At 54.9% G+C, this 25669-nt stretch overlaps 10 protein-coding genes across 10 annotated transcripts; 5 read left to right on the top strand and 5 right to left on the bottom strand.

The window, feature by feature from the left end:
• Positions 1-2479: 2479 nt before the first annotated feature.
• SPRG_03882 (hypothetical protein) lies at positions 2480-3431 on the bottom strand (the record flags this gene model as incomplete). The annotated part of the gene is made up of 3 exons (XM_012342476.1): positions 3011-3431; positions 2573-2959; positions 2480-2491 (listed from the first exon to the last, which is right to left on the bottom strand). Exons 1-3 carry the CDS (start codon positions 3401-3403, stop codon positions 2480-2482), a joined length of 792 nt encoding a protein of 263 aa, XP_012197866.1. The 5' UTR covers positions 3404-3431.
• Positions 3432-4175: 744 nt separating this feature from the next.
• SPRG_03881 (hypothetical protein) lies at positions 4176-7649 on the bottom strand. The gene is made up of 14 exons (XM_012342475.1): positions 7546-7649; positions 7150-7494; positions 6886-7098; positions 6717-6831; positions 6501-6656; positions 6208-6448; positions 6081-6157; positions 5957-6035; positions 5769-5904; positions 5408-5717; positions 5017-5355; positions 4916-4967; positions 4530-4863; positions 4176-4481 (listed from the first exon to the last, which is right to left on the bottom strand). Exons 1-14 carry the CDS (start codon positions 7591-7593, stop codon positions 4182-4184), a joined length of 2745 nt encoding a protein of 914 aa, XP_012197865.1. The 5' UTR covers positions 7594-7649; the 3' UTR covers positions 4176-4181.
• Positions 7650-8032: 383 nt separating this feature from the next.
• On the top strand, positions 8033-9047 carry SPRG_03880 (phosphoserine phosphatase SerB). The gene is made up of 3 exons (XM_012342474.1): positions 8033-8121; positions 8175-8674; positions 8724-9047. Exons 1-3 carry the CDS (start codon positions 8077-8079, stop codon positions 8914-8916), a joined length of 738 nt encoding a protein of 245 aa, XP_012197864.1. The 5' UTR covers positions 8033-8076; the 3' UTR covers positions 8917-9047.
• A 1106-nt stretch (positions 9048-10153) lies between these two features.
• SPRG_03879 (hypothetical protein) lies at positions 10154-10727 on the top strand. The gene has a single exon (XM_012342473.1). The coding sequence runs from the start codon at positions 10168-10170 to the stop codon at positions 10627-10629; it is 462 nt and encodes a 153-aa protein (XP_012197863.1). The 5' UTR covers positions 10154-10167; the 3' UTR covers positions 10630-10727.
• An 889-nt stretch (positions 10728-11616) lies between these two features.
• Positions 11617-15432, bottom strand: SPRG_22124 (hypothetical protein; the record flags this gene model as incomplete). The annotated part of the gene is made up of 25 exons (XM_012342725.1): positions 11617-11754; positions 11784-11915; positions 11978-12052; positions 12101-12338; positions 12386-12465; positions 12516-12587; positions 12730-12933; positions 12973-13045; positions 13080-13249; positions 13304-13486; positions 13532-13644; positions 13701-13876; positions 13927-13981; positions 14042-14153; positions 14199-14281; positions 14334-14386; positions 14430-14461; positions 14518-14587; positions 14640-14704; positions 14753-14858; positions 14903-14991; positions 15043-15084; positions 15130-15177; positions 15232-15327; positions 15376-15432. 25 exons carry the CDS (start codon positions 15430-15432, stop codon positions 11617-11619), a joined length of 2562 nt encoding a protein of 853 aa, XP_012198115.1.
• A 203-nt stretch (positions 15433-15635) lies between these two features.
• On the top strand, positions 15636-16566 carry SPRG_03877 (hypothetical protein; the record flags this gene model as incomplete). Its single annotated transcript, XM_012342472.1, has 5 exons — positions 15636-15803; positions 15855-15952; positions 15998-16067; positions 16102-16399; positions 16445-16566. The coding sequence occupies 5 exons, from the start codon at positions 15636-15638 to the stop codon at positions 16564-16566; spliced, it is 756 nt and encodes a 251-aa protein (XP_012197862.1).
• A 2346-nt stretch (positions 16567-18912) lies between these two features.
• SPRG_03876 (hypothetical protein) lies at positions 18913-19900 on the bottom strand (the record flags this gene model as incomplete). The annotated part of the gene is made up of 5 exons (XM_012342471.1): positions 18913-18953; positions 19015-19183; positions 19265-19635; positions 19683-19839; positions 19889-19900. 5 exons carry the CDS (start codon positions 19898-19900, stop codon positions 18913-18915), a joined length of 750 nt encoding a protein of 249 aa, XP_012197861.1.
• Positions 19901-20263: 363 nt separating this feature from the next.
• On the bottom strand, positions 20264-21561 carry SPRG_03875 (hypothetical protein). The gene is made up of 8 exons (XM_012342470.1): positions 21282-21561; positions 21140-21238; positions 21018-21094; positions 20941-20965; positions 20791-20889; positions 20643-20744; positions 20497-20595; positions 20264-20440 (listed from the first exon to the last, which is right to left on the bottom strand). Exons 1-8 carry the CDS (start codon positions 21525-21527, stop codon positions 20384-20386), a joined length of 804 nt encoding a protein of 267 aa, XP_012197860.1. The 5' UTR covers positions 21528-21561; the 3' UTR covers positions 20264-20383.
• Positions 21562-21900: 339 nt separating this feature from the next.
• Positions 21901-23318, top strand: SPRG_03874 (hypothetical protein). Its single transcript, XM_012342469.1, has 6 exons — positions 21901-21963; positions 22018-22151; positions 22209-22460; positions 22522-22587; positions 22635-22865; positions 22917-23318. Exons 1-6 carry the CDS (start codon positions 21915-21917, stop codon positions 23274-23276), a joined length of 1092 nt encoding a protein of 363 aa, XP_012197859.1. The 5' UTR covers positions 21901-21914; the 3' UTR covers positions 23277-23318.
• Positions 23319-24544: 1226 nt separating this feature from the next.
• On the top strand, positions 24545-25650 carry SPRG_03873 (hypothetical protein). The gene is made up of 4 exons (XM_012342468.1): positions 24545-24909; positions 24965-25111; positions 25162-25308; positions 25364-25650. The coding sequence occupies exons 1-4, from the start codon at positions 24577-24579 to the stop codon at positions 25586-25588; spliced, it is 852 nt and encodes a 283-aa protein (XP_012197858.1). The 5' UTR covers positions 24545-24576; the 3' UTR covers positions 25589-25650.
• The last annotated feature ends 19 nt before the right edge of the window (positions 25651-25669 follow it).

Raw genomic sequence — 25669 nt, 5'->3', positions numbered from 1 at the left:
GCACCCCCGCGCCGCCGCCTGCGCAGCCACGGCCCGGCGAGCGAATGAAGAAGAAGGAGATTGCTAGTCTCTACGTATGCGAACTCTTTGTAACAACGAAGATAACGCGAAACACGTTCATATATATATAAGAATGAGATAATGAGGCAGCTGGTCGTCAAGGCATGGGAGCGATTGAGGGAGCGATAGGGGAGCGAGTCGCTCCTTAATCGATCGGGAAGTACTTGGCGGCTGGTTTGTGTTGACGTTTTAATCGCCATATACTGCCCGTCGCAGTCGACGCTTAATGTAAGGCGGCTTCGCATGTACTAGTATACTAGTGGGTGTGACTTCGGGAAACGCCTTGGTGGAGCCAAAAGTCAGAGACGAAGCCCACGACGACAGCAACCAACTCGATGACATCATAGGAGAAGTCGAAGCACCCTGTCGAAACCCCGATACGAGGAGCAGTGACGAGGTGCAAGCCGCGTCCGGTAGCCGTTTTGCCGCGCACACGCAGCTTGCGAAAAAGGCCGCGGATCCACGGAACCGTTGCTGTTGTTGCGATGGTTCCACAAAATTAGAACGTGTGCAACCACGACCTTATCGCGAAGTCTGCATCGAAGTTGCGGCGGGATTGCCGGTACAACCTTTGTACGTGCCGAGTTGGCATGTATAGGACCCATATAGAACCGGGTTTCGCATTGTATCTGCATGCTGCAATGGCTTTACAAAGGGATAGTTTCTCGCGGCACGCGTGAAGCTGGGGTTTTGTACCAAGGCCAAGCAAGGGCGCCATCTTGAACCGCCATGCCCAACCGCCAAGATGGCGGCAGCTCCACCAGCTCTTTTATTGTAGCAAGGCGCAACCGCCGAGATCGAAGATCAAAGCTCCAAGCTCATTTGCAATTTGCTCGTCCAACTCCGAACCTCTTAGCTACTTAACGCTCTTTTAACCCACCCACCAGTCCCTTCCTGGGCGGCGGCGGCCTCCCAACACGAACCCCGTTCGTCTCCCCCATGCACTTGCGTCTATAGCCGAGGGGACGAAACGCAGCATTTTGGCACGCTCCTTTCGGCATTCTTTTCCATCTGTCGCTGGAAGTCGGCGACTCGATTAAACTGGCGTAGCGATATATACCGATCCTTGATGATAGATCTTAGATCTTGAGCCGCAATCGCAAGACATTCTCGCATCGATCGTGAGCAAGGTAGGACGACTGCATGACGAGATTCTGTCTATCCACCAACGAGAAGCCGCATCGGAAGTGCTGTGGTCCGGGGTGGGCGCGGGCTTCGCAAACCGGGCTTCAACGCGAGAACGGGCTAGCCGCAGCAGTCCAGCTAACTATACCACGACGCAATCATTGCCACTCGATGCGTGTTTGAAGCTGGCAACATGATCTAAGCCGACCACTTGTATCCCAGCGACACATCGACAAGACCAACATCATTTCACCCGAATCCACACATATCAAATGAACCTCGTCGAACAAGGCTAAAAAGCCATCCATCTCATGATGTCCACACCGCGACAACCCATCAAAAACGAACCGGCCTCCAACGCAACGAAACGACTTCCAATCTCAACTGCAGTTAGATCATGTCAACTACTTGATGGTCGCACCGAGGGGACCAAGCTACACGGGTTCAATATTCGGTCACGACAACACACTAGGAATGGTATGTAGTAGCTCAGACAAACCATCCAGCATCAATGATCCCGTGTTCCGGTTACATCCCAGTCCTGAGACTTGCAGCTTGCCGTGACTGGCGCGCTGGTTGCTCGATGTAAAGAGTAGAACTGGATTCCTTTGCTAGCTTGAGCTAGACTACGTAGGAGCTAGACAAGCTCTTGACTTTTTTTACGATCTGCAACGTTCAATGTTGAATTGGCTTGCCCCTTGGTATACATGCACTTGATTTCGCGTGTTCTAGGTCATGCAAAGATTTGCACCACGAAACAACCCCCTTCACACGCCCGCCGAGGCTGCCTGTGCATTCGGCATCTCTGCGTGGACCCTTCTGTAGTCAACAAGGAGCTTTTTTCCTCTCACGCGAGGTCCATGACGACGTTCTCCGTTAGGCCTTGACATTGTTGCAATCTTGAGCAACTTGAACCAAGTTCTCGAGGTCGTTGGCCGGCGTCTGTGCCTATAGATTGCGGTCCATGTTGCGGCTTGAGCACTTCCGCATCGAGAAAGAAAAACCATGAAAAACAAGGGCATAAAACGCGTAATTCATGCTCTTGATAAAACTCATAAACAAACTGCATCGCATCTCCTCATGGCGCATAGAGGTTTTTGAATATGAACGTTTTCCGCGTTATCGTTGCTACAAAGACGTTGCATACATATCGCGACGCCTGGATTTGTGTGCGTCGGCACCAGCACGTGGTCGTTGGAAGTGGGCTGCGCAAGGAGAGATCCATCCCATAGAGGTGTTTAACATAATAAACGTACTCGTGGTTAAATACGTTAAAACAAACCTCGAAGGCCAATCAGATCGCGTACTGCAACCGTAATCTTCTAGTTTGGATTGGTCATCGGGCGGCCCTAGGGGTACTTGTGCTGGAAGGTTCTGCTCGCCTCACGAGAATCTCGCCGTGTGCTGTGAGCAGCGAGCCCTCGAGCACGAGAAGTGCCTCTTCGACGCTCGAGACGAGCAGCGCCAGCGCTGCGACGAGCTCGGCCGCCGAGTCGAGCCGATAGACGATACCATCGACATCAAAGCAAAAGACAAACATCATCGAGACGCGGAGGCTCTTGCCCGTGAGCTTGGACGCGAGGTCAGGATGTACGTGTGGAAAGACCGCTTGGATGGTGCTGGGAGTGATGCCCAGCTGCAGCTCTGCGTGGGCTTTGAGGAGCTTGTCCGAGCTGGCGTGGGGCAGGCCCTCAATGAGCGTGCAGTGCATTTGAAACGATGCAAACTGACATGAGTAGCCCTCGAGCTGCTCAATGAGCTTGGTTCGGCTTGCCTATTGCAGCATAAATAAGCTGCGAGCAACGCAATATGAACTTCAGCTTACTTGGCCTAGGTACAGGAGGTTGTCGGCCGTGATCGTGCGCAAAAAATCGTGCTGCGGGCCCGCGTCGAGCTGCAACCCATTCGCAAAGTGTACGAAGAACTGGCACACGATGCTCATCTCGTCGGCGTAGAGGTTGGAGACGGCGCGCTGGAGGTACTCGAGGCGGCCTTCGAGGCGCGCGACCTCGTTCGAGAGCCTGCCTACCTGCGTCTCGAGCGACGTGACCAGGTCCTTCTGCTCGGCGCGGTACCGACGTTGGTTCATCTTGCTCTGGTTGCGGCGGATGTTGCGCTTCTCGAGGAGGACGGCGCGCGCCGCCGCCTGCTTACGGCGCTCGATCTCGACGACCGCGCGCGAGTTGTCAGGCACCATCAAGCGCCGGTGGTCGGCCATCGTCGTTCGGGGGCTTGGAAAACTAAGCATGACAGCCGGCCGGCAATTTCCCAGCGAAATGATGATGTGATTGGCCTCGCTTTATACATTTTGGCCAATCACGAGCCCAAGGCCAGCCAAACTGTTGACGGGGTCCCCATGCCCTCGGATCCCATCATCACCGACCTCATCCCATCAACATACTTTTGAGCCAATCACATTGCGTCGAAGATTCGGCCGCCCGCCCGCGTGTCATCGCGTGGATGGACCGCGCTTCCGGCGCCGACGAAGCCGCGTGCGTTCAGCCACTCGCCAAGAATGGACGTCGGCGGCCTTCACCTCGGTCTTGCGGACGAGCCCACCGCAGTCGGCGCAGCGGGCGACCTCTGCCGTTTCGTGCTCGCATGACGTTTTGCCCTGCACGAACCACCGGTCGGCAAAGGAGCGTGGTGTCCAGTAGACCCGTTTAGGGTCAACGCTATCGCAGGACGGCTTTTCTGGTCCTACTTGGTGGGATGAATTTCCTACCTTTCAAATCTCGGATATCTCAGGGACCAAGTTCTTCGCTGGTTTGCCGCCAAGCATGGGGCATGGAACTAGTTGAGCTTGGGTGATGCAGATAGTTGTGGTGTCAAAGTATCGCGCTCTGCACGGCGGACGCGTGGCCGGTCCCGTCAGCATCGCAGTCACGTCACACCACGCCAGCATCTGTGACGACCTGCACTCTTCCTATCGGCTGTTTTACTCGATCCCACGACGAAACCCGTCGTCCCATGACGGTCGAAAAGAGTTGCATAGATCAGCATGATGTACATGTATTTGCAAATGCACAGTCGTTGTACAGAGGCATACCAGCCCCGATGCTCTCGACACAGCGCTTGCCCTCGGCATGGACCGGCTTAGGCGAGCGATGCAAGGTAGTCGCCCATGGCCGCCACGTCACGCGCGTACGTCGCCGCCTTGGTGCGGATTTCTTCGAGTGTCGTGTCGAGCTTGCGCTTGAAGGCCGAGTGCTTGTGCGTCGAAAGAACGCCGCAATCTCGTCGGCCTTGGCGTCCGTGTGGAAGTGGCGGATCGTCAAACACACAATCGACCCAATCTACATGAGTGAGTCCGTGACGGTCGAGGGGCGACAGTGAAATGATACCTTGCTCGGGATGTACTTGTCGTTGAGCTCGTCCCAGTGCTGCTGGATGTAGCTCCACGCCATCTCCGTACCTGCCTGGCTCTGGCGCGCAATGCTGTTGAACGCGTACTGAATGTCCTGCGCGCGCACATGCGACCCGCTGAGCGCCCACTCGAGCGTCTCAAGGCGCTTGGACGGAATTTGGCCCATCGCGCCGAGGCAGTCGAGCTTGAACTCGCCGAGGTCCACCGATTCGTAGAGCGTGCGAAGCTGGTCGTACACGACCGGTGATGCGTGCACAGCGGCCACCAAGTCAAGCACACAGCTGCGCAAGTCCGACGCCAACGGCGACCCACTAGGAGCAGATTCTATCAGCCCGTTGTACACGCATATCCTTGGACGCCTACGTCGGCGTCGCGACAAACGTCTGGAAGTGCTGTTCCGCAGCCGTTACCACCGCTAAGGTGACATACCGTCAGCAACGATTTACGCCCTTGAGAGCACGTACCTGGGTCGCGGGCGAGGCCGAGCATCGAGATGACGGCCTTCCGGAAGTACGCCGAGTTGTCGTCGTCCGTCGGCAGCGACGTCCACGTCAAGTGGCCCATCGGCTGCTGAAAGAGGCCAGCGATGTAGCTCTGGAGAGCCGGGAAGAACTCTTCGTCCGCAAAAAGCTTGGCGTAAAAGCCGAGATGGCCCGAAAGCGTCTTCCACGCGAGGTAGCTCGGGTCGGCCGCGAACGCCCGAGCAAATGCCATCGCATCACTGAGCGCGACGCGGCCGGCCCGCGTGAGCGTAAACACGTTGTTGAGCAAGCACATCCGCTCGACGTCACCAAGCACGAGCTCTACGTGGCGTGTCAACCACACTACGATATGTTATACAAGATGTTGGCGTACGCTGGCAAGGCGCCTGGAGGCGACGCCACCCCTCCGAGCAGTAGTTGTCGACGTAGAAGCCCTGCGAATGGGCGTTGAGCTTGACCCATGTCGCACCCTTGAGCTCCCCGTTGGCCAAGAGGTCGCTGGCCGCGGCGATTTCACCCGAATCGTCCCGCGGCGCATCGCCCGCCGACCAAATACCAACACGGTGGACTGTGGCACTCTCGGCCTCGTCGTAGACAACCGTCAGTGGAATGTCCCAGCGGCTGTCACCGTCGTCCTGCGTCGACGGGTTGGAGAAGAAGCGCGTTTGCTTCACGGTGAGCTCCTATCAAAGTGCTTCAATTAATACGCCGAAACAAGACAATGGAGCGCCAACCTCGCCACACGTGAGCGTCACGACGGGGTACCCCGTCTGCTTGGTCCACGTGTTCATCATCGTCGCGAGCGGAAGCCCCGAAGCTTCTTCGAGCGCGTGCCAGAGGTCAAACGTCACTGCGTTCTGGTAGCTAAACCTATTCCCAGCCAAAACTTGATATCCCGAATGTCCGTGCCAGGAGAGCCTACTGCTTCAAGTAGGCCTGGATGCCCTTGTAAAAGACGTCTTGGCCGAGGTACTCGCAGAGCATGCGAATGATACTCGCACCTACGCAGAACATGCGTAAGCAAGGCGGTTGCAAGCAATGCCTACCCTTGCAGTACGAGATCGCGTCGAAAATCTCGTCGGCTTCGTCCGGGTGGTTGACTTCGACCTCAATCATGTGCGAGCTAATACGATAGTGAGTATCGCATGGATTTGAATCGGAGCAGATCGGTACCTCAGCAAGGCGTCTTCGCGGAACGCTGCACCGAGCGTGACTTCTTGGATGAAGTTTTCCCACATCTTCCACTCGGGGAAGATCGCGTTCACGGCCTCGTACTCCATAAAGTGCGCGAAGCCTTCGTTGAGCCAGAGGCCGGTCCACCACTCCATCGTGACGAGGTTCCCGAACCACTGGTGCGCGAGCTCATGCGCGACCGTGAGTGCGACCCGCGACTTGCTGTCTTGGCTGCTCTGGCCTATTGCAAGAACATGCGTCCATCGTGACCATGGATTGAAGTGCGCGCGTACTGGGTTCAATCAAAAGCGCTTCTTCGCGGTACGTGACGCAGCCCCAGTTCTCCATGGCACCGGCCGCAAAGTCCGGAATCGCCAGCATGTCGAGCTTCTTGAGCGGGTACTCGAGGCCAAACGTCTTGGTGAAGAACGACAGCGACTCGGTCGCGACTACATTGGACCCAGGATAAGATACCTTTTCACAAATTATAACAAGTCCATGGGGCGTACCCGAGAGAGCAAACGCGCCTTGGTTGCTCTTCCCGACGGGCGTGTACACGTTGACAAGGACACCTTCGCGCGAGTAGGCCGAGAGGCTGTCAAACTCACCGACAACAAGCGCAACCTAACTCAGAGCCGTTAGCGGTTGCAAGCAGATGATGCATTCCAATGCACGTACCAAGTACGTCGACATGATGGGGGTCTCAGCAAACTGCCACACCTTCTCCGTCGCGTTGTGGATGTACGGCGACGGGCGAATCGCGGTCGAGAGCACGTGCATGTTGGAGATGGCCGTGAGGTGCACGGGCGTCGCCATCGAGATCTCGAACGACGCCTTGATCGCGGGCTCGTCCCAGCACACAAACGCTCGGCGCGCGTCGCAAGCTTGGAACTACGATGTAGAGATGCATGAGGAATCAAGTCGACGACACCATATGCGTACTTGGGACGTCGCCATGATGCGCTTCTCGCCATTCTGCTCGTAGCCCGCGCGATAGAAGCCACGGAGCTCGTCGTTGAGAATACCATGGAAACCGAGCTCGATCTGGGCGGGCCCGGGCGCCAAGGTCTCGGCCAAGACAAAGGTCACGGTTTGATCTTCCTCGATGAAGCGGACCTCGTCGCAAGCGATGGTCTTGTCACCTTGGCGCACCTTGACCGAGTGCACCCAGAGCTCAATCGCATGGGACGTGATCGTGTTGGTCGCCTCGTTCACCTCGACGTCGATGGTCTCGCGACCTTCGAAGCGGTAGCGGCCGAGGTCCACGACGTCGTACGCAAGCGTGTACTACGCACATACAGGGCGTCAACCTTCCATGTGGTGCTGCATGAGGCGTACCTTGATGGGTCGGACCGTGGTCGGAAGGCGGGCGAACTCGTGGGGCATGGCTCGGTTGGTCCGTGGCAAAATTACGAAGTGAGGTCGTCGAGCGTGGATCCCACGGATGCACCATTGAGCGCCCGCCTCATTGGTCAAAATCATGTCCCACAGGTGGCCTTTTCAACCAGCGAGCCAATCACAAGTAACCGAGCCGCGAAACCACAGCATTCTTGAATAGTGTATGATTCATCCGATAGCGATGGGGTTGGCAACGGACGCGTACCAGGTACCACTGAAGAGAGTACGATGGGATTACGTACGCTCCAATAGACAACAAGTCGAAAAATGTAGCATCGGAGGGCATCAACTTTCTACGTCTATCGCTGCCGTCGTAGACACCCTAGTACAGCGGCCACACGGTGGTAATACTATTTACCACATATCTGTGATTACACACACTATTTCAAATGTGCATAAATAGTGTAGTTTTGTATTTTGAGCACATCTTGTTGCGCAATCGGTTCGAGCTCACAGAATCACTGGGCCATCATGCTTGCGCTTCGCCGTGGTCTTCGCCTTGCGCCCATTGCTTGCGTACGTCTAATGGAGGCGAAAAGCGTCCATGTAAGATCTCACATCTCTGGTAGCGCTCGTTTAGCTCGCCGGCGAACCTCGAGATCTGGCGCCGCGCCGAGGCCGTGTGCTTTGACGTCGACAGTACTGTGATCCAGGACGAGGGCATCGACGTGCTGGCTGCGCACTGTGGCCAGGGCGACGCCGTGTCTGCTTGGACCTCCAAGGCCATGAACGGCGGTGTCAAGTTTGAGGACGCGCTTGCGGCGCGGCTCAACATTATCCAGCCCTCCAAGGCTGCGATTGACGCGTGCTTGGCTGCCCATCCGCCCACCAAGCACCTCACAAAGGGTATCCAGCGGTTGATCCAGGAGCTCCAAGCGCGCAGCGTCGACGTCTACCTCGTCTCCGGGGGGTTTCGTCTCATGATTGAGCCCGTGGCCGCCCACCTCGGGATTCCGCCCAGCCGCATTTACGCCAACACGATTCACTTTCATGACGATGGCAGCTACAAGGGTTTCGATGCGAACGAGCTCACTAGCCGCGACGGAGGCAAGCCCCGCGTCATTGAGCTGTACGCGTGCCTTGCACTGCGCTACGAACGACTTCTCATGCATCTTTAGGCTCAAGCGCGAGTGCGGCTACAAGACCGTGGTGATGGTCGGTGACGGTGCCACCGACATGCAAGCCAAGCCTCCAGCGGATCTCTTTGTTGGCTATGGGGGTGTCGTTGCCCGCCAAGTGGTCCAAGAGCGCGCCGACTGGTTTCTGCGGGACTTTGAAGAACTCATCGAAGGCCTGGCTCGCGTCGACTAGTAGTAGTGTAAACGGGACCTCGCATCACCTAGATAGTGTCGACGTAGTACTAAGTAGAGGAGACCACATCGAAAGAACGCCGCTTCTTTGTTGGCTAAGCGTCAAGCATAGAAGATGACTCACTCGCGGCGTGAGGCGCATATGATGATGCACCTCTTGTTGCGTGTCACGAGCGGCTGGCGCGCACGCACGGCCGCGTATCATGGCTGCAAGGAGCGCAGTTGACAGCTTCCTTTCTTCGTGCCTGCGACGCGGTTTCTTTCTTTGCAGAGCACCCGCCGTCGCCTGCATGATTCCGAGTACTACTGGCAGCGACTTGGAAGGATGGAACCACTGACCATTTTTGAATCAGAATTTCGTCATACTTTCAAGTTGGCACGAGTCGAATTGCTGGTAATATGTTGTGTACGTAGTCCACTTCGTGGCTGGCGAAGGCAGGCGGCCTCGAGGAAGCGCGTGCAGGCAACAGCAGGTGCGCGCGGTCTCTCCCGCAAGTTTGCAAAACGTCCGATGGATGGTCTCACGCGCGGGCATCTGTGTCGGTAAACAAAGTGGCAGAACGCTACTGGACTCATGGCTGCTGCCGCCAATCGCACGTCGCGCGCCGCCGCCAGAGGTGGGCATGTCCAACGCAGGCCTGACATGTGCATGATAGGATACAATGGGTGTAACTCGCCAGCATTCCAGAGTTTTGACCATGCACAATAGAAAAGAAAGGTTCGTTGAAGCACTGGATAGCACCTTCGATAGCACCCCTTCTTTTCCTTGCGTGCTGACGAGGCAGTCCCAAGTTCCAACGCGATGATTCGGGCGTCGACGACATATTAATAGTGCCAGAACGTCCGGTCCGCGACTGATTGAAACGTGATAGCTGATTTCGACAAAGTTGACAAACCAGAGCACAGCATATTATCGTATGGGTCTCCAATTGACCTTTTCATACCTATCCCGTCTCAATACCGACGACCCATCTGGTAGGACATGACGAAATGGAGAAAGACGTTGGCCCGTTGCCGAACAGACCCAGCTGGTACCGGTACCGTACTGTTTGCATCGCGGATTAGTTCGTACGGCACAGTGGATACATCAGTGGTTCCTGGCTACACGAGTCATCTTGAACGAATTACACCACCGGACACGCACCCACATCAATGAATGCAGTGGCAGCAGCCGTCGAACTCAACAAATTGGCGGCCAAACCCAACTCGGTTCTCGGCCAACAATTGCCTCATTTTCAGATTTACCACAACCATGACAGTGCACCCGACGACGACGTACCGGACAACGGCGCCCGAGCCGACACCATACTACGGCAGCCTCCACTACGCCACCAAGCCGTATGCGGCTGCTGCTGCGTACCCTGCCGAGACGTACACGCACTACGCCGACCTCTACGGCGAGCAATTCCACCACCACTGGCAGCTCTCGGCGCCAATCGTGGACGAGCCCAAGCAAGCCAAGGCGACGCGGGCGAAGCGCGCCAAGCAAGACACCAAAACGTACAAGAAGGAATGGTATGCCGCCCACCGCGACGCGCAGAAAGAAAAAATGAAGGCGTGGTACGAGAAGAACAAAGCCAAGCGCCTTTTGCAGATGAAGGCCTACAACTCGCGCCGATTGCAAATGCAACGCGAAGCCAGCAAGGCGAAATCGTCGCCGCCGACCAACGCAGAGGCCAACAAGGCTAGTCTGAGCTTCATCTTGTGCGATTAGGCACTCGCGGTCGTGTCCAATGTGTCCTTCTTGTCTGTTGTACCAGTAGCGCTTCGTTAACATCAATTTATTCCCTCCCCTCGACGATTAACGACTCGAACTGTTCGCACGGGTCGCTTACGATTTGACTCAAGAAAGCAGCCGTGATTCGACAGTACACGTCGTAGCAGCGGCACGCTGCAGCGGTGAAAGTAGGTGTCTTTGAAAAAAATTGATGAACGTACCAAGTGCCGTTTGTTGCTTCGTTGCGACCGTCTCGTCCATTGCACTGCACGTGGGTGGCCCTGAGCTCTGCATGCATAGCGTGTGACACGGACACCAACTCGGAAGCATCATGGAGGGCACGGACGAAACAAGTGGGTCGTCTTGGACGCGAGATTTTATTTTGTAATGCATGAGCACCATGATGATGATGGTGTATCCCACACCCGCGATGGGACGATGTACGAATCCTTAGCTACTGTTCAGTACAGGGTAAAATCCCAAATGTGCCTACTTTTCGTGCAAAACTTTCAATTGTGTCCACGCTCGATTAATGAGTGCAATTTCGACCCCTATTTGGAACTCAGGGCCCATTGCATTCGATAGCCGAAGAATTGGTGACCACGAAACGCCAATCTCTTTTTGTCTTAAGCCCCGGCCAATCGTTGGTAGCTGGTATTTTAGTGAAAAGTGGACACATTTGGAAGTTTCGTGAAAAAGTGGGCATATTTGGAATTTTACCCGTTCAGTTCAGTATATCCCACCTATCATGGATGTATATCTAGCATCCGCGTGCGTGCATGATCCCCGCAGGTTCCTATGACGTGGCGCATGGAGCGACAGGGACGGCATTCCGCACTCGTTTCTTTTCACCAGCGGTATCCACGATCCAGAAGACTGTGTTATCTAGATACACTTATGTGCATGGTCGTGCGCCAATAGACAAGGTAGACAACGTCGTGCGGCCAGTACTACCACTGCTTGTCGTTTGCATGGGTTGGCATCTTATTCCTCCCGTCCCATGGGTCGTTTTGTCGCCGACTGTGGGCGTGGCTTGGCAATGACCACTTTTTCTTGGGTGGTTTTGGTTTGTTGTCGCTGCAGCGCTGCATTGGCCGCGCGCAGTTCGCGGTTCTTTTGAGCCTACACCCAACCATGGTCTCGCGTCGTACACGCGTCGTCGTCACCTCGTGCTGCAGTTTCGTGCGCAACTGTTCGACGACGTCGTCGTCGACTTCGGGCTGCCGCGACTTTTGTTGCTTGGCCCGCTCGTCTCGCAGCAGCTGGCGTAGCGTCTCAATCGGCTAAAAGACCATGCAGGAGCCTGTGAGCCTCCATGTCGCCTCTATGGCGTAGCAAGTCGTACGAGCATATTGAGCTCCGAGTCACTGTCGTCGTCCTCATTGAGGATACCGTCGCCCTCTGTTGTGGTTGTTGCAATCTACCTTCAGTAATGAGCAATGATCAACCCAGGGTCCAGCAAGTTTACAGGAGGTGGTTGCAAAATGCGGCCCCGAAATGTCGACGCATACCCCGCACTCATGGGCCGGCGCGCGGGCGCCGAGACGGGACGTGCCGTGGCTGCGGCACGTGCCGACATCACTTTGTGCTCCTTGGCGTGCTGCACACGAGCTTGGACGAGCGGATCCGACCCGAGTAGCGCTCGGAAGTGGCGTAACTTGGTCGTATTTGTCAGCAGAGGCTTGGGCCACGCCACATCGTGGCCCCTATCGTCGCGCTGAGACGATCTGCGTAGGCCATAGTCGCAACATACTTGCGCTGCAAGTGGAGCTGGCTTGCTTGGAAGAGACGCGTCGTGTAGACGTAAAGTTGGGCCATTTCGTCCTTGAGCGTCTAGCGAGTGACGACCGATCGGCATCACAACGTTGCAAGAATCAGCGTACTTCGATGGTTTCTCGGTCCGTCGCTGAGTGGTGCGTCCACTGCTTGGTCAAGTCAAGGAGCTCTTGTTTTTCCTTGCCAAGAGGCACTCGTACTGCTCCTTCAAAAGTGCAATGTCGTCCTCCTTGGACTTTTCCAGCTGCAGCGCGCGCTGGGCAAAGTCGGGGGACACCGCGAGTGGCATCATGGGGCATCCGATTTAGTCCGAAGCATCACGCTCGGCCGCTGCGACGTTCGCTGTAGCGCTTGGCTGTGCTCAAGGATGTGCTGAATGTCCTCTTTGTGCTTGGACGCGCCTTGGGCCTGGATCCGGACGAGCGCTTCGTCTTTGAGCACGAGCTCGCTCTCGAGACGGAGCACTTCGCGCTTCTGCTGTTGTAGCTGCCGCAGCATATCGTCTTTCTCCTTCTTTAGCTCGGCCTACACGCATTGAGTTTATAGTAACTTCAGGGAGATTACCTGTGCGAGGAGGACGGCATTCTTGACATCCTCGGCCTTTTGACGCATGTAGTCGCGTTCTTTTCGCAAAAATCTATACGCCACGTCAACTACAATCAATGCAATACCGCGTCGATACCGATGGTGCGCCGAAGCTCTTGGTGGCGACCGTGGTCCGAGAGTGATTTTTCCTCTTGGACGGCGAGTGCCCCTGCGCGTCCTCGGTCTTGGAGAGCGTAATGGGGTTGCCATGCATGTCGAGGATCGTCTCTTCTGTCGCAACCACCACCGTGCCGTCCTACTTGACAGTCGACACCTTCTCTCTCTATCGGTAGCGTACAGCAAGGCGCACGTTGCCTTCTTCGGTAAAGCCACTAACGTCGTAGCCAAGCTCGCGCAGAATCGTGCCCATGCGGTTGTTTTGCTCGGCGCGGAGGCACTCGAGCTTCCGCTTGAGAAGCGCAATTTCGTCCTGAAGCTTGCGTATTCGCCTGTCCTTATCGACAACGTTTTGGTTGATGTAGTTGACGCGGGGCTACAGGGTGCGTGGAATCAATGGCGAGTGTTTGACATAATGTACTTGGTTTTGGACGGTCCGACACCGGTTGGCGAATTGCATGGTGCTCAAGCACTCCTCGTAGTGCTCTTTCATTGGGTGGATGGTCGCAATAAGAATCGTAAACGAGTTGCCACCTTATAATAGTCGGGTTGAGACGTAATATAGACTTGAATGTATAGGTGGTACGCACCGATGCTGTTTTGGAGGAGACGCGTGAGCTTCGAGTCGCGGTACGGAATGTAGTTGAAGCGGCTCTCTGGGTCGAGCGACATGACGACTTTGCCGACCGCACTGAGCGACGAGTTGATGTGCAACGCCTCCTTGAGCCGCTGTCCGTCCGACTCGCTTTTCTTGAGGCGTTCCGATCTACGCTGGCGTTACCTCCCCGATCGCAAACCTTTGCTCAAGGTCGGTACCCGGCCAAGTCGACCATGTTGAGCGTGCCCGAAATGACTTCATTCGTGGCCAAATCTATGCGCAAGTTGCATCAGTAAATTCGAGTTCATGGAGCAGCAAGCAGCGTATATCCACCGTGTTGGAAGACGTGGATCGAAAAGACTGTGTGCGATCGCGACGAGACGGCGTTCATCTTGGTTTCGTGCGTTGAGCGCAGCTTAAGGCCCATTTGCACCATCACATTCACCTACGATCGCCATGATGTGTCGTCATTAAACAGCGAATTGGCTACTTCTTCGCGGCGTGTGACTTCGATCATCGAGAGATCTTTGACAAACACTTGGCCTTGAGCGTCTTCGTGGATTTCGAGGTTTTCTAGTTGCAGTTGGCGTCAGTCCAAGAATGGGGTCGGCGGCATCGCTCCGACCCTTCTCATAGTCGATGCGCATATCATCTTTGCACGAGTGGTTGGAGAAGACGCTAGAATCGCATTGGACAGCTTGTGCTACAGCGCAATATGCACCTCGCACTGCTGTCGGTGCGCTTCATCGCCTTCTACGCACATGTACTTTGTCATGTATACCGTCAACGAGCCATGAACGCCGTAGTACCTGGCGTAAGTACCAATCGGCGCTGCTGCTCTGCTGGTACGACACGACACGACCCGTTTTCTGAGCATACCTAGGCCACGGAGTCGCCTCATATTCTTATTCACGATGAAGGTTCGTTGTACTCGCGGCCCAAGTCGCGCAGCCGATCGCAGTAGATTTCGAGAAAGCTTACAACCAGCGTGATTTCCTACATGTCAAGATTGCCGCGAACACGATGTTTACTGATGGCAGATACGGGCTTGTTGGTGCGGTCGGACTGCTGGTTGCGCTCAATCATTTCAAACAAATGGTCGGTGCAGCGCGGAATAATGCCATCTTTTTCGCCCGTCTCGCCAAAGATGCTATCGGCGTCCATCAGATCGCGTTTGTCTTCCAATTGCGCTACCTAAACGTCTTGCCCGAGCCTGTTTGGCCATACGCAAAGCAGCAGCTGTTGATGCCCTTGAGAGCAAACTCGACAAGAGGTTTGCTTGTCTAATGCGTCGCGCGATCACGATGCTGCATGGCAACGAGCAAAGGACGCACCGACTCGAACACTTCTTCTTGGTTCGTTTGCGTCCAAAAAATCTAGGGCCGCGGTGGTCACGACGGCGCAAGATCTGCAGATCGTACGTTGTCAAAGCTAAACGCGTGCTCGCCGTACTGGGACTTGTCCACGTCCTAAACGACACATGTGTTAGCGTCGAGTTGGTATCTCGGTCGACGTATTGGGACCTTGATCGTAATATTTTTGGGGGTCTCTTTTCGGCGCTCAAACATGCCGTCAAACGGCTCGGACCCGTCTGCGCACGGTCGGGCACGGACATAGACCTATCGCACACCAGAATGAAGTGGCCGAGACATGACAGCAGAGAGGACCTTGACGTTCTCGCATTCGCTCACGCGCGTATAGTCGGTCACGACCGTGTGGTCCATGGAGATATGCCAGCCGGTTTTTTCTCAAAGCACGACTCCAGACTAACGAAGGCAGGCAGCTGTTCATGACTGCTGTCGGGCGACAGTAACCATTAGTTTGAATAGTGTTCGATGCGGATAAATGGTGTATGCCATTAAAATAATGTTATGTACCGTTGATTGGTGGGATTGCAAGTGTGGATCCAACATGCCATTTTGCGGAAATGACGGGGGAAGAGCAGAGGACAGCGGACGAAGTTGTGCCAACTGACATCCGTGGCCTCATTGCCCATGCTGTGCGCGAGGACGGCGTCACCACGGCGCGCAAGTGGGAGGATCACCGCATGAAGATCGGGCTAGCTTTGGGCATTAATGACGACGACAAGATCAAGGTACTGCTGCTTTGCTGCCACTTCATTTGTCCATGATCGTACGACCTATAGGCCATGATCGCATCGGAAATGCGTCGAGCTCGCGTGGAAGGCAGAGCTGCGTCAGGGGAACCACAAGTACCGGCCACGTTTGAGCTACGCACCAAGACGTACGTTCGATTGCGAATGCTGTTTATGAGTGCCACCCTGGATAGGTACTATAAGGGAACATACGCCAAGAGCGGGTTCAACGTGTTCATGAAAGAAAAAATAGCGATTTCCAAAGTAACAACCTCTTTCCAATTGGCCGCTTGTGTAGCTCTCGTGCGTTACGTTAGGGCTCCGCGCGACCGATCCGACTGCAAAATACACGGACCAGCGCTACGCTTCGCAATGGAATGCGTTGTCCGACGAGACGAAGCAAGCGTATGCACGCAAGGCAGCTGAGCAGACGTCGGCGCCGTATCGAAAGCTCTCGAAAACTGAGGTTTTGAAGCAGAAGAACGAGGCTTACAAGAAGGTCAGGCTTGGGATGAAGGAGCTCGAGAGCCTCGGCATCCAGACAATCACTTACCACTACGACATGAAAACGGACAATGGTGGCTGGTTTTTCTCTGGTACGAAAAATGGGATGAAAGGAGTGTTGATGGTCAACAATATAGGCGATCAAGCAAAGCAAGTCGCCAATGAAATCGAAAAGTACAGGGGCACAAGTCCTTATAACCTGTTCCCGACCTTTGTTGGCCAAGCTGAATTAAAGGCAAAGGAGCTAGCTGAGAAGTAGTTGAGGCCATCATTGTCGACAACGCGAAGAAGACTACAGTTCTTTATGCGTTTTTCCCACCGCCCAGGAAGTAAAATCTACTGATGGACGGCCACATCCTTACGAATGCGGCCGTCGGGCCTGGCCGACGTTGAAGGAGCCTCACACACTAACAATTTCGTCCATATCAAAAGCTGCATCACGTCCGCATTCCACAAAAATGCATTCATTTGTTTACTGATGACATTGAAGTGATAATGACTAGTTCGTCGTGTCGTAATTCGCATCGTCTGTGACCTGTCAGTCCCTACCGGCGTGAGTTCAATTCTCCCTTACCCCTCGTATTTTTTCTGGTTTCTTTGTGCTGGAAGGAATCAATCAATGGCTGCGGCAGGACCCGTCGTCCACAGCGGTATCGGTCGGTTTCCAGCTCAGTCCGCTTCAGGATGTTACTCGATGAATGGAAATGTATTATGGAAATTACACTAAGGCATGTTGATCGTGAAGCAGTCCAATGTTGACAGCATCACTTACTTCGGCGAAGTGGACAGCGAGGACGTTGCCACTGAAGTTGCCAATGCGGCATGCGTGGTCTCTCAACACTTCTTCGGCAGCGGCAACTTGCTCCATGTATACTTCTTGGGAACCTTGAATGGCACGCCGTAGCGGCGCCCGCCGTCTTGCGTGTTCGTGAAATTATCGACGACGACTTGCATTGTCTCGGACAGCTGGAGAAGCCTGGCCTTGTAGTAGTCGACCCAGTTGAGCAGGCCGTTTGGAGGTGATATAGGTCTTCGACGTAACGCCAGTACATGGGAGCGCCGCTTTGCAGGGTCAGCTGCTCTCGTGCTTTGCTATACGTCAGTTCTAGAAGGGATAATGATCAAACCGCAAGAAGCACAAATGGTTTCTCTACCTTTGACCAACGCAATTTTGCTGTCAACCTTGACGCGTAGAGTCTTAACTCGCCGCCGCATCTTGGACGCCTTGTTCGTACCAATCTTGGTCTTCAAAAGGCGTTCAAGGTTGACGATGGCTCGGATGTCCGTAGCGATATCGGCACGTAGAACACACTCGGGTGGGTTCCTGCCCTTCGATCGCGCAATGTTCTTGACAACTTCTTTGCGCATCGCATTATTGTGGACGACGTTGGAGACGTAGCTATAAGATCACAGTAAGTTAGAAAACATCATTCCATAGCGCAAGTACCTTCCAACCCGTCCGTTGACGGCATCATACGCGTCTTGAAGCTCGCGGAATACCTTGGTGGCTGCTTTACGAACGAGTAGAATGTAGTTTGCTTCCTTCTTGCGGTTGTTGTATTCGAGGAGCCAAGCAATGTCCTGTTGGCGATTGCCCGCGGTCTCAAATCGGGTTGCGGCAATGCTTCGCGACAAAAGGCTGTTCGTGCGCTCATGGCCTTCGCCATCGAGTGTGGTTCCTGTGCCCATAATGGTACGTGGACCAAACTGCGACTGGCAGCGGCTGTCGTGGGAGTACGCATGGAAGGCTGGCAGAAAACCAAGTTTCGGCCGAGCACGGGTAAGGTTGTTCACCTATCACGAGCTAGTCGTGGCCATATTCTTAAAATTACAAGCTGTTGGACATACCTGACAATGAGCTGTGTATTTGCAAATTATGTCGTAGCCAAGCCATAATGGCCGATGGTCGTCTCTTTTACGCTAGCCTCCACCAACGTTTCAGCGCAGACGAGCCTCTCGCCAAATGGGACGTCTAAACAAAAGCACTTCGTTAGATCGGTACGAAATAAATATATAGTTGCGTACCAACGATTGCATGAACCATCTCATGCCTGCAACCGGCATGCACAACCATGTTGACCTCGTGCAGGCTACGCTTGCCGTCGTTTTCCCCGGCAATCGTGTTGGCGGTGCATCCGCCTTGGCCATGCGCAACAACCTTCCTTGGATCGCTCTTGAGCGGGACGAAGTACGAGCTCGTCCACGAGTAGTTGCCGTAATTGCCGCCGCCACCATGAGCCACTGCCATTTTTTTGGCAGACGCAAAGCCGTCGATGGTCTATGTGATGTCAATGAGAGCACAGTTTGCAAACATATAGTACCATAATACGAGGACCAAAACCACGCTCATCACCTCCCTCACACGCACCGCAGCGGGTCTTTGCTGGGATCGGCGTTGTGTTCGATTCGACGAGGTCGCCGATAAGATCTTGATGATGCACGTGTTGTCCGAGCGCAACAATGTGTCTCGTTGCATCCACAAAAGGCTTGTAGAAAACCGACTTTGCTCCAAATCCATAGAAGCCCTCGAAGCTTGTTTGGTACGGGGCCCCACATGCACGCATCTTGGCGGCTGCGTCCACAATGTTTATGCAGAATGCGTGGGCTACGACAGCAAAATCATTCGACTAGGCTTTGCAAGGCGGGCTAGACGTACTTGGATCATCAAGGTTATTGGGCATAAAACCTAATTCGATTAGAAGCGGACCAATATGGTGATCGGCGCATGTCTTGACGAAAATCTTGTCGGCGTCGATGTCGAACGTATGCAGCCGCACGAAGTACGACTTGGTAAGGCTTCCTTCGCAGCACTCGACGTTCTTGACGTTCTTGACGGTCGACTTTGTAGTGCCTTGCACGACCTTGTGACCAAAGGCCTGCTTATTGTGGATGTTCGCGTGATGCGTGCACAAGTGTGCGGCGCTGTGTGACGCGTGACAAGTCGTGCAGATTGATACAGCGCTGGCGTTGCAGCCATAGACATCGCACGGGCGGTCGACAGACACGGGGTTCTTGAAGAAGCATAGCGCGCGCACGCAGGGATAAAGGTACTTGGCGAAAGCTGCGAGTCGACGTTGCTCCTTGGATGCATGTCGGGACGCCGAGGCACGTGCATCTGGATCACGTTGTTTGGTGTTGGTGGTCATCGCGTCTTCCTCATCGTCGCTGGGGTCGTCGAGTGGATCATCGTACGGATTAACGAGGTCGTCATCGTCCTGGGCGTCAAGACCGGCAGCGTCTCGACAGTCGGGGCTGCCATCGTTCTGGACGTCGAGGCCACCATCGTCCTGGACGCCAAGGTCGTCGCCTTCACTTGCCTCGAGTGGCCCTAGTAGCATATCGTGAGTGATAGACAACCCTACAGCGGCGACGGACATGAATTGGTCTCTTCAGATACCGACGGCTCTTGGCTCTGGGCGGGGCTTGGGCGGGGACAGTTCCTGGAACACGGCGTCATGAGCGTCGCAACGGACTCCGGCTCCAGGAGGCGCCGTCGCTTGATTGGGACGCGGCTGCGGCCGACGCGCATCTGCTGCGCCACATGAGAGGCGCTGCTCTTCACGAGGTCGTGTGCTACGTACCGGCTTGGCCATCGTCCTGCCACTTATTTTCTTCGGCGTTTCAACGTGCAAAACGCACCGGTATATTTGCCTACCGGACAGAAGCCGGTAGGCAAATATAGGCAAAAACGACCAATCCTAGTTTGAAACAAGGATATTCGCCCATTACAATTGCTCTGAGACGTCTAGAGACGCAACCTGGCGCCGACCGTCGCACGTCTGGAAATAAGACCTCGGATAAAAACCTGGTGAGATATGCGCGCCTCTCCAAGATAATGCCGTTATGTGAACGACTGAAATAGTGTCCCAAATTCATTAAATAGTGTATGTTAGGAGATAAGAGTGGTCTGCTGTTGCCAATGCAAGTCGACGCAATGTACAACAACGTAAGAAGATCCGAGCATAGCTCATTTGATAGAGCGTTTGAGTGCAGTTTGGTATTCGTATACAATACATAAGAAAACTATGTGGGCACCGAGACGATATGTTCGCATGAAAAGGAGAGTGTTGAAGGCACTAGAACCGGCGGTGCATGTGAAGGTCGTCAAGGAGGATGTTGGCGACACCATCGTTCTATTGCATGTCATACGCTTGAGCCATGCAGGAGAGCAGAGGTAGCTCATCATCACCTCTCGGTTTTCAAGCGAAAAGGATGCGCCGTGGGCCAAGAGGATCTCGAGCGCGCGGTTGTGGTTGTGCCGCGCTGCCTTGTGGCACGCGGTTTCGTTCTACGACAGCTCGAGTCGCGACCATACCAAGTGGATGCAACAAATACGTTGGTGTCTCGGGCGTCCACGGGTATAAGTTTCATTTTGACAAGGTATACCAGACAATCGTCGGCCGCGGCTTCGGCTGCCGTGTGGAGAAGCGTGTAGCCCTAGGGTGCCCCTAGTTTGGTTGCATTCGATGCCAAGGTTTCCAACGTTCTTGGCTGCGATGCGTAGGTCGGCATGCAGGTCGTGCAGCAGCCGCAACATCTTGTCGTTTTGTGCCTGCACAACAAAGTGCGCAGGCGTATACCCCTACACATACACGGCATCGGATCCATCGTCCGGCTAATATCCCAGGCACACAAGTCGCTTGTCGGGCAAGTCCAATCTAGTTTCCATAGCCTATGAGCGATGCATCGGCGAGGCAACTGGAAACGTACTTGACGCGATTCGCAGCAAACAGCTGGATGACTGCTTCGTGGTTTTGGACGGCGGCCACTGTCACGGCGCTCCAGCCCTGTGTCCCCGAGCTCGTTCGTGCTAGCGGTATGTAAAGTGGCACCTTTTGGTTTGTGCGCCATGGATCGCCCTTAATACCAAGTAGCACCGTGAGGACTTGAACGCGATTGTGCTGCGCGGCCAGTGTCATCATGGTTTCCCCCTATTCATCGCATCGTGTGCGCTGGGTGGACCTGGAATCTTACGTAAGCGTCGGTGCTGTTGATGGTCTGCGGCAGCGAGTAGGAAATGAGTTGCGATCGATGGTTGACCCACTCGGGACCGGCGGCACACGCAGCATAAAAAACCTTCCAGAACGGCGCCTCAAGCAGCGAAAATCGGCTCTCAAACGAGCCCTCGATACCCCCCTCGACGGTATTGCTCTGTGCAAGGCGGAACTTTTCCTTGCGCAGCTGCAGCGCTTCGTCCTCCGAGATGCGCTGGCGCGACATGCTTTCTTGGGCGTTTCGTTTCGATACGTCTTTTCTTGCTCGGTGGAAAAGCCCGCACGTTGTTTTTTATGCGACTGGGAGGAGCGCCCTCTTTTCAAGGTCCTTGCGGTCGACTTGGTCGCAGTAAATGGTTGCTATCCACGCGTATACCATGTGCATTTCCCCCAGTACGTGGCAATCCCGCGCAAGCAATGGACCGATGGTAGCGACGCAGGATGCTCACACGGATCCATACAAGCTATTTCTGGGCACGTGATGATCGTTCGTGGCGCCACGTCATGCCCAATCTTGATTCACCCAACTTGCGTCTCAAAATAGATGTGGTGTGGCCAATAAGAAGCGAGAATTGCGGCCAACGGCGACAATCTTTTCAAAGTGCAATCAACCATGTCGACGGCGAGCAGCAACAACAACCAGAACCGCGCACCGATGAAGCGTATGCTATCAAACACTTGTCGCTGCGACTACGATCTGATAGTCTCTATTGTAGCGTCCCGCGCGTGGGACCTGGACGTGGAAGCCAAGGAAGAGAGCAACCAAGTGATTCGGTACGAGGCCGACGAGGACGACGATAGCGAAGGGCACGACGGAAAGGACAGTGAAGGCGAGGACAGCGAAGACGGCGTATGCTCTTCGACTCTACTTGTGCGACCTTGCTCTGACGGACATTTGATGGGTTAGGACGATCCAAAGAACGTCTCGGTCGCGTGTTCCGAGTGGCTTAGCGCCGCCAGAGACACGAGCGAGCCGAGCAAGATTGCTGAAGCGAAAATCGAAAGTCGCTTTGAGAAGACGCGCGTGCCGCATATCGAAACAAAGCTCGACCAGTGCACGTTGGCGGGCAACCAAAGTGGTGAAGGCCGGCTCGACGCGACCCCCTTCTTGCCACTCAGCGTTCTTCCTGGCAGTGCTACGTCCTTGCATTTGATCGAGGTACATCATGACCCTTTGCTGTTGCAAGTAGCGACCGAGATGACATGACGGATCTCTGTAGGGCTCGATTGTACGCTGCAACCACGGCGCGAACCGACTGACACCGCAGTACCAATTCTTCATCAAGGTATTCATATAGATATGGGCAGCATGATTTTGACGGCATGCATGTAGAACAAATTGGTTCTCCTTGCCCAGAAGCAGCTCAACAACCGCACGTCCAACTACCACATTTTCGACATGTCGCGGGGCGCTGCATCGTACAAGCTGAGCAAGAAGAGCGGCAACTACATCGGGAAGCTTCGCTCAAGCTTCGGTCGGCAAGAGAACGTTATGATCAGCGCCCAGGCGGAGAAGCGGGAGCTGGGCGCGATCCTCTTCGAGACGAAGACGTCCCACTCTAAGGTGATCCACTCGTAATCACGGCGACGGATTGCGGTATTCTATATGTGGTAGCCACGCAAGCTCACCGTGATCTGCCCTGGTCTCACGCGCAGCGGGGAAGCCAATTCTGTGCCATCGAAAGGAGACGTGTTTAGCTCGCTCGCGGAGCAGGTCAAGCTGGGCCGCACGTCGGACCTTGTGATCCTCGACAACAAAGAGCCTGAGTACGAGAAGGGCTGCTACCGCCTCAACTTCAACGGCCGTGTCTCGGTGCCATCCGTCAAGAACTTTCAGCTCGTGCTCCGGGGCACCAAGCAAGGCGTGATTCTGCAGTTCGGGAAAGTCTCGGACAAGCTCTTTCACCTCGATTTTCGGCACCCGATGACGCCGTTTCAGGCGTTTGCCATCGCGCTCTCCCAGTTCAACTACTGAGACTGTTGTTTAAGTCTTGGACCAATGAGACGATGGTTTGCTAAATTTACCTAGCGCTGTTTGGCTGCTTTGACAAAAATCCCGCCCACGAAAACATTCGATAGTGAGGTGGCCTTCCCACTGCAACCCGTCTGCGCCCACCCGTTCCATCGATGATGATGCAACCAAGTGTACCGTAGTACAAGCACACGCGGCAGTGACGTCATTAGCAAACCAAGAATGCGAGACGCGAAAGGAGTTTGAGTCGACTTTTTACCGTTGTCGTTCAACCGAGTTATATTTCATGCAATTATAAAGATATGGTAGACTTCCTAATGCGCTCGGGAGGCTTGGCCGGTGCGTCAGTGAGGAGCCAATTTCTTACCGTTGGCGCTCGAGAGCGCGAGTCGACAATCTTCGTGGTGTATGACGCCGCCGCAATGGGCTCCGTCGGCATTGCCACGCAACACGTGCAAGCACGCCATCGTCAGCAGAGGAAACTTTGTCAAAGGAAGTGCGGCGCTGGCGACAAGGACGTCGAAGGATGGCAAGCATTTCATTCGATACTACACGTAGTATACCGGTGAGCGCCCGTTCGTCACGACTACAGCTCCTCGCGCAGCTACCGTTGCCTGTCCGGTTCTATATTTTTGTCTCGGAGTCTGCACCCAAATCACCCTGGACTTGCAGTAGGCTGTCGTGCAACTGCGTCATTTTGCGTCCATGCAGTGCCATCAAAGAATCTTCGTCGCTGACGTATCACCCGCACGAGCTTGCACCCAGCATTTGTGGAACGAAAAGGTTCCTGACCATTGGCTCCAAGATCGCGATGCGCCAGATGCATGCCGCCAACTCAGACCGTAATCATTGCGCAGGTGGGGAGTTTCGCTGACTGAGTGTGTGGTCAGGCCGCGGTCTGGACTGCGACCCGCCACAAACTTCGTGCTGCGCCTCGTGGTATACAATAATGGTTCGTGAACCAGCTCGTCCAGGGCCACCGCACGGCTGCAGTGTTCTATGGGTGCCGCTGGTGGCGTGTGGATTTGCGAGCGTGGAGCTTGCGCGGGATTCGATGGCTGTTTCGAAGTGGAGGCCGTTTCGTCTTTAAAACCGTTGTGGCTTCTCATCATAAGCCTTCACTGTGCGTCTGGTGAGGTGCGAATGATATGCAACATCCAATCAAAACAAGGTTTATCGATTTGGCGCCTTTTCATTGGCGCAAAATCGCCTAACCAGCGATTACCCACGTGAATGGGACACTTACGACAAGTACCTTTTTTTCCATTCTAGCAGCACATTCCACAGAAGCCGTTGAAGGATAATGATGAGCTGCTTGAGCGTTGCGGACCGCCGCCTCATCGAGGCCGTCGCCACCATGGATGCGGAGAAGGAGGCGATGGGCTACGATGCGCAGCAGCACCGGCGGCTGCAATGCCGCAAGAGCCAAAAGTCCTTCCGGGATCGCAAGAAGAAGGAGCACGAAGCCATCATCACGACCGTGACGGCGCTGCAGGACGAGGTTGCGGCGCTGCAGCAGCGCGCGGCGAGCCTCGTGCGCCAAGTACCGCTCGTCCACGTGCTCCGCATTCAGCCCGACTTTGATGGCGGGCCCACGGCCAAGATGGCCCGCCAATACATTACACTTTTTAAGCAGGTACGAATCATGACCTCCATTGACTGGAAAGCGATCGACGAGCCTGATGCAATAGGGCTACAACTCGTCGAGGCGCAAGCTCAGCGTCAAGCAGGCCAACTTCCTCACGGCCGTCGCAGTGCCCCATGTTCGATACGACCACGGCGTCGGCGTCCAGTGCATCTTGGACAATTGGCAGCGCTACACGTCGTCGTTCTCGTCGGTGCGTCGTCGCTGGTAGTATCGCATGGGATCCAATATGCGTCTATGCAGGTGTCGATGGAGATGCACGACTGCGTCGTTACCAAGACGGACGACGGCGCGATCGTCAAGGGTGTCGTCAAGTCCTTCCTCAAGATCAGCCGCAACTCGATTAGCACCTTCTTCCCGTACTGCCCCGACCACCTCAAGTCCCGGCTTGTACGTTTCACACTCTTGTGGGTCCAAGACCACATCAATCATGTGTGTATCGTAGGTCGGTCAAGTCATGACGGTGTATGCGACGATGCACTGGTGCTTTGACGAGGACGACCATCTCGTCGCGCTCACGGGCAACGCCGACTTTACGTCCGCGCTCCTCTCGATCTTGCACGATATCGACGCCGTCGCGGCCGTTCTCAACCAAGCCGCCTTTAAGCACATCCCCGAAGAGCCCGTCGCGCCGCCGCAAAAAAAAATGGACCTCTCGTACATCACCTAATATTGTAGTCGGCAACTATAAGAAAAACGTAGTACACGATGTTTGTGAATAACACCTAGCCCTTGCGTCAGGTGCGGCGCA

The sequence above is a fragment of the Saprolegnia parasitica genome (genome assembly GCF_000151545.1).
Source record: "Saprolegnia parasitica CBS 223.65 unplaced genomic scaffold supercont2.10, whole genome shotgun sequence".
NCBI classification, from domain to species: domain Eukaryota; phylum Oomycota; class Saprolegniomycetes; order Saprolegniales; family Saprolegniaceae; genus Saprolegnia; species Saprolegnia parasitica.
This window is presented reverse-complemented; position numbering and strand designations above follow the sequence as displayed.

What these genes read in the sequence shown, in the direction of transcription:
- SPRG_03873 (XM_012342468.1), top strand. Translation starts at nt 24,577, where the DNA reads ATGATGAGCTGCTTGAGCGTTGCGGACCGCCGCCTCATCGAGGCCGTC. An exon ending in ACACGTCGTCGTTCTCGTCG is followed by an intron (nt 25,112 to 25,161) that starts GTGCGTCGTCGC and finishes GCGTCTATGCAG; the next exon opens with GTGTCGATGGAGATGCACGA. An exon ending in ACCACCTCAAGTCCCGGCTT is followed by an intron (nt 25,309 to 25,363) that starts GTACGTTTCACA and finishes TGTGTATCGTAG; the next exon opens with GTCGGTCAAGTCATGACGGT.
- SPRG_03880 (XM_012342474.1), top strand. Translation starts at nt 8,077, where the DNA reads ATGCTTGCGCTTCGCCGTGGTCTTCGCCTTGCGCCCATTGCTTGC. An exon ending in GCCTTGCGCCCATTGCTTGC is followed by an intron (nt 8,122 to 8,174) that starts GTACGTCTAATG and finishes CATCTCTGGTAG; the next exon opens with CGCTCGTTTAGCTCGCCGGC. An exon ending in AAGCCCCGCGTCATTGAGCT is followed by an intron (nt 8,675 to 8,723) that starts GTACGCGTGCCT and finishes ATGCATCTTTAG; the next exon opens with GCTCAAGCGCGAGTGCGGCT.
- SPRG_03881 (XM_012342475.1), bottom strand. Translation starts at nt 7,593, where the DNA reads ATGCCCCACGAGTTCGCCCGCCTTCCGACCACGGTCCGACCCATCAAG. An exon ending in CCATCATGTCGACGTACTTG is followed by an intron (nt 6,832 to 6,885) that starts GTACGTGCATTG and finishes GCTCTGAGTTAG; the next exon opens with GTTGCGCTTGTTGTCGGTGA. An exon ending in TGACGCTCACGTGTGGCGAG is followed by an intron (nt 5,718 to 5,768) that starts GTTGGCGCTCCA and finishes GCACTTTGATAG; the next exon opens with GAGCTCACCGTGAAGCAAAC.
- SPRG_03874 (XM_012342469.1), top strand. Translation starts at nt 21,915, where the DNA reads ATGTCGACGGCGAGCAGCAACAACAACCAGAACCGCGCACCGATGAAG. An exon ending in GCGAGGACAGCGAAGACGGC is followed by an intron (nt 22,152 to 22,208) that starts GTATGCTCTTCG and finishes TTGATGGGTTAG; the next exon opens with GACGATCCAAAGAACGTCTC. An exon ending in AGTACCAATTCTTCATCAAG is followed by an intron (nt 22,588 to 22,634) that starts GTATTCATATAG and finishes GCATGCATGTAG; the next exon opens with AACAAATTGGTTCTCCTTGC.
- SPRG_03879 (XM_012342473.1), top strand. Translation starts at nt 10,168, where the DNA reads ATGACAGTGCACCCGACGACGACGTACCGGACAACGGCGCCCGAGCCG.
- SPRG_03875 (XM_012342470.1), bottom strand. Translation starts at nt 21,527, where the DNA reads ATGTCGCGCCAGCGCATCTCGGAGGACGAAGCGCTGCAGCTGCGCAAG. An exon ending in ACTTGCCCGACAAGCGACTT is followed by an intron (nt 20,890 to 20,940) that starts GTGTGCCTGGGA and finishes GTGTATGTGTAG; the next exon opens with GGGTATACGCCTGCGCACTT. An exon ending in TACGCATCGCAGCCAAGAAC is followed by an intron (nt 20,745 to 20,790) that starts GTTGGAAACCTT and finishes GGGGCACCCTAG; the next exon opens with GGCTACACGCTTCTCCACAC.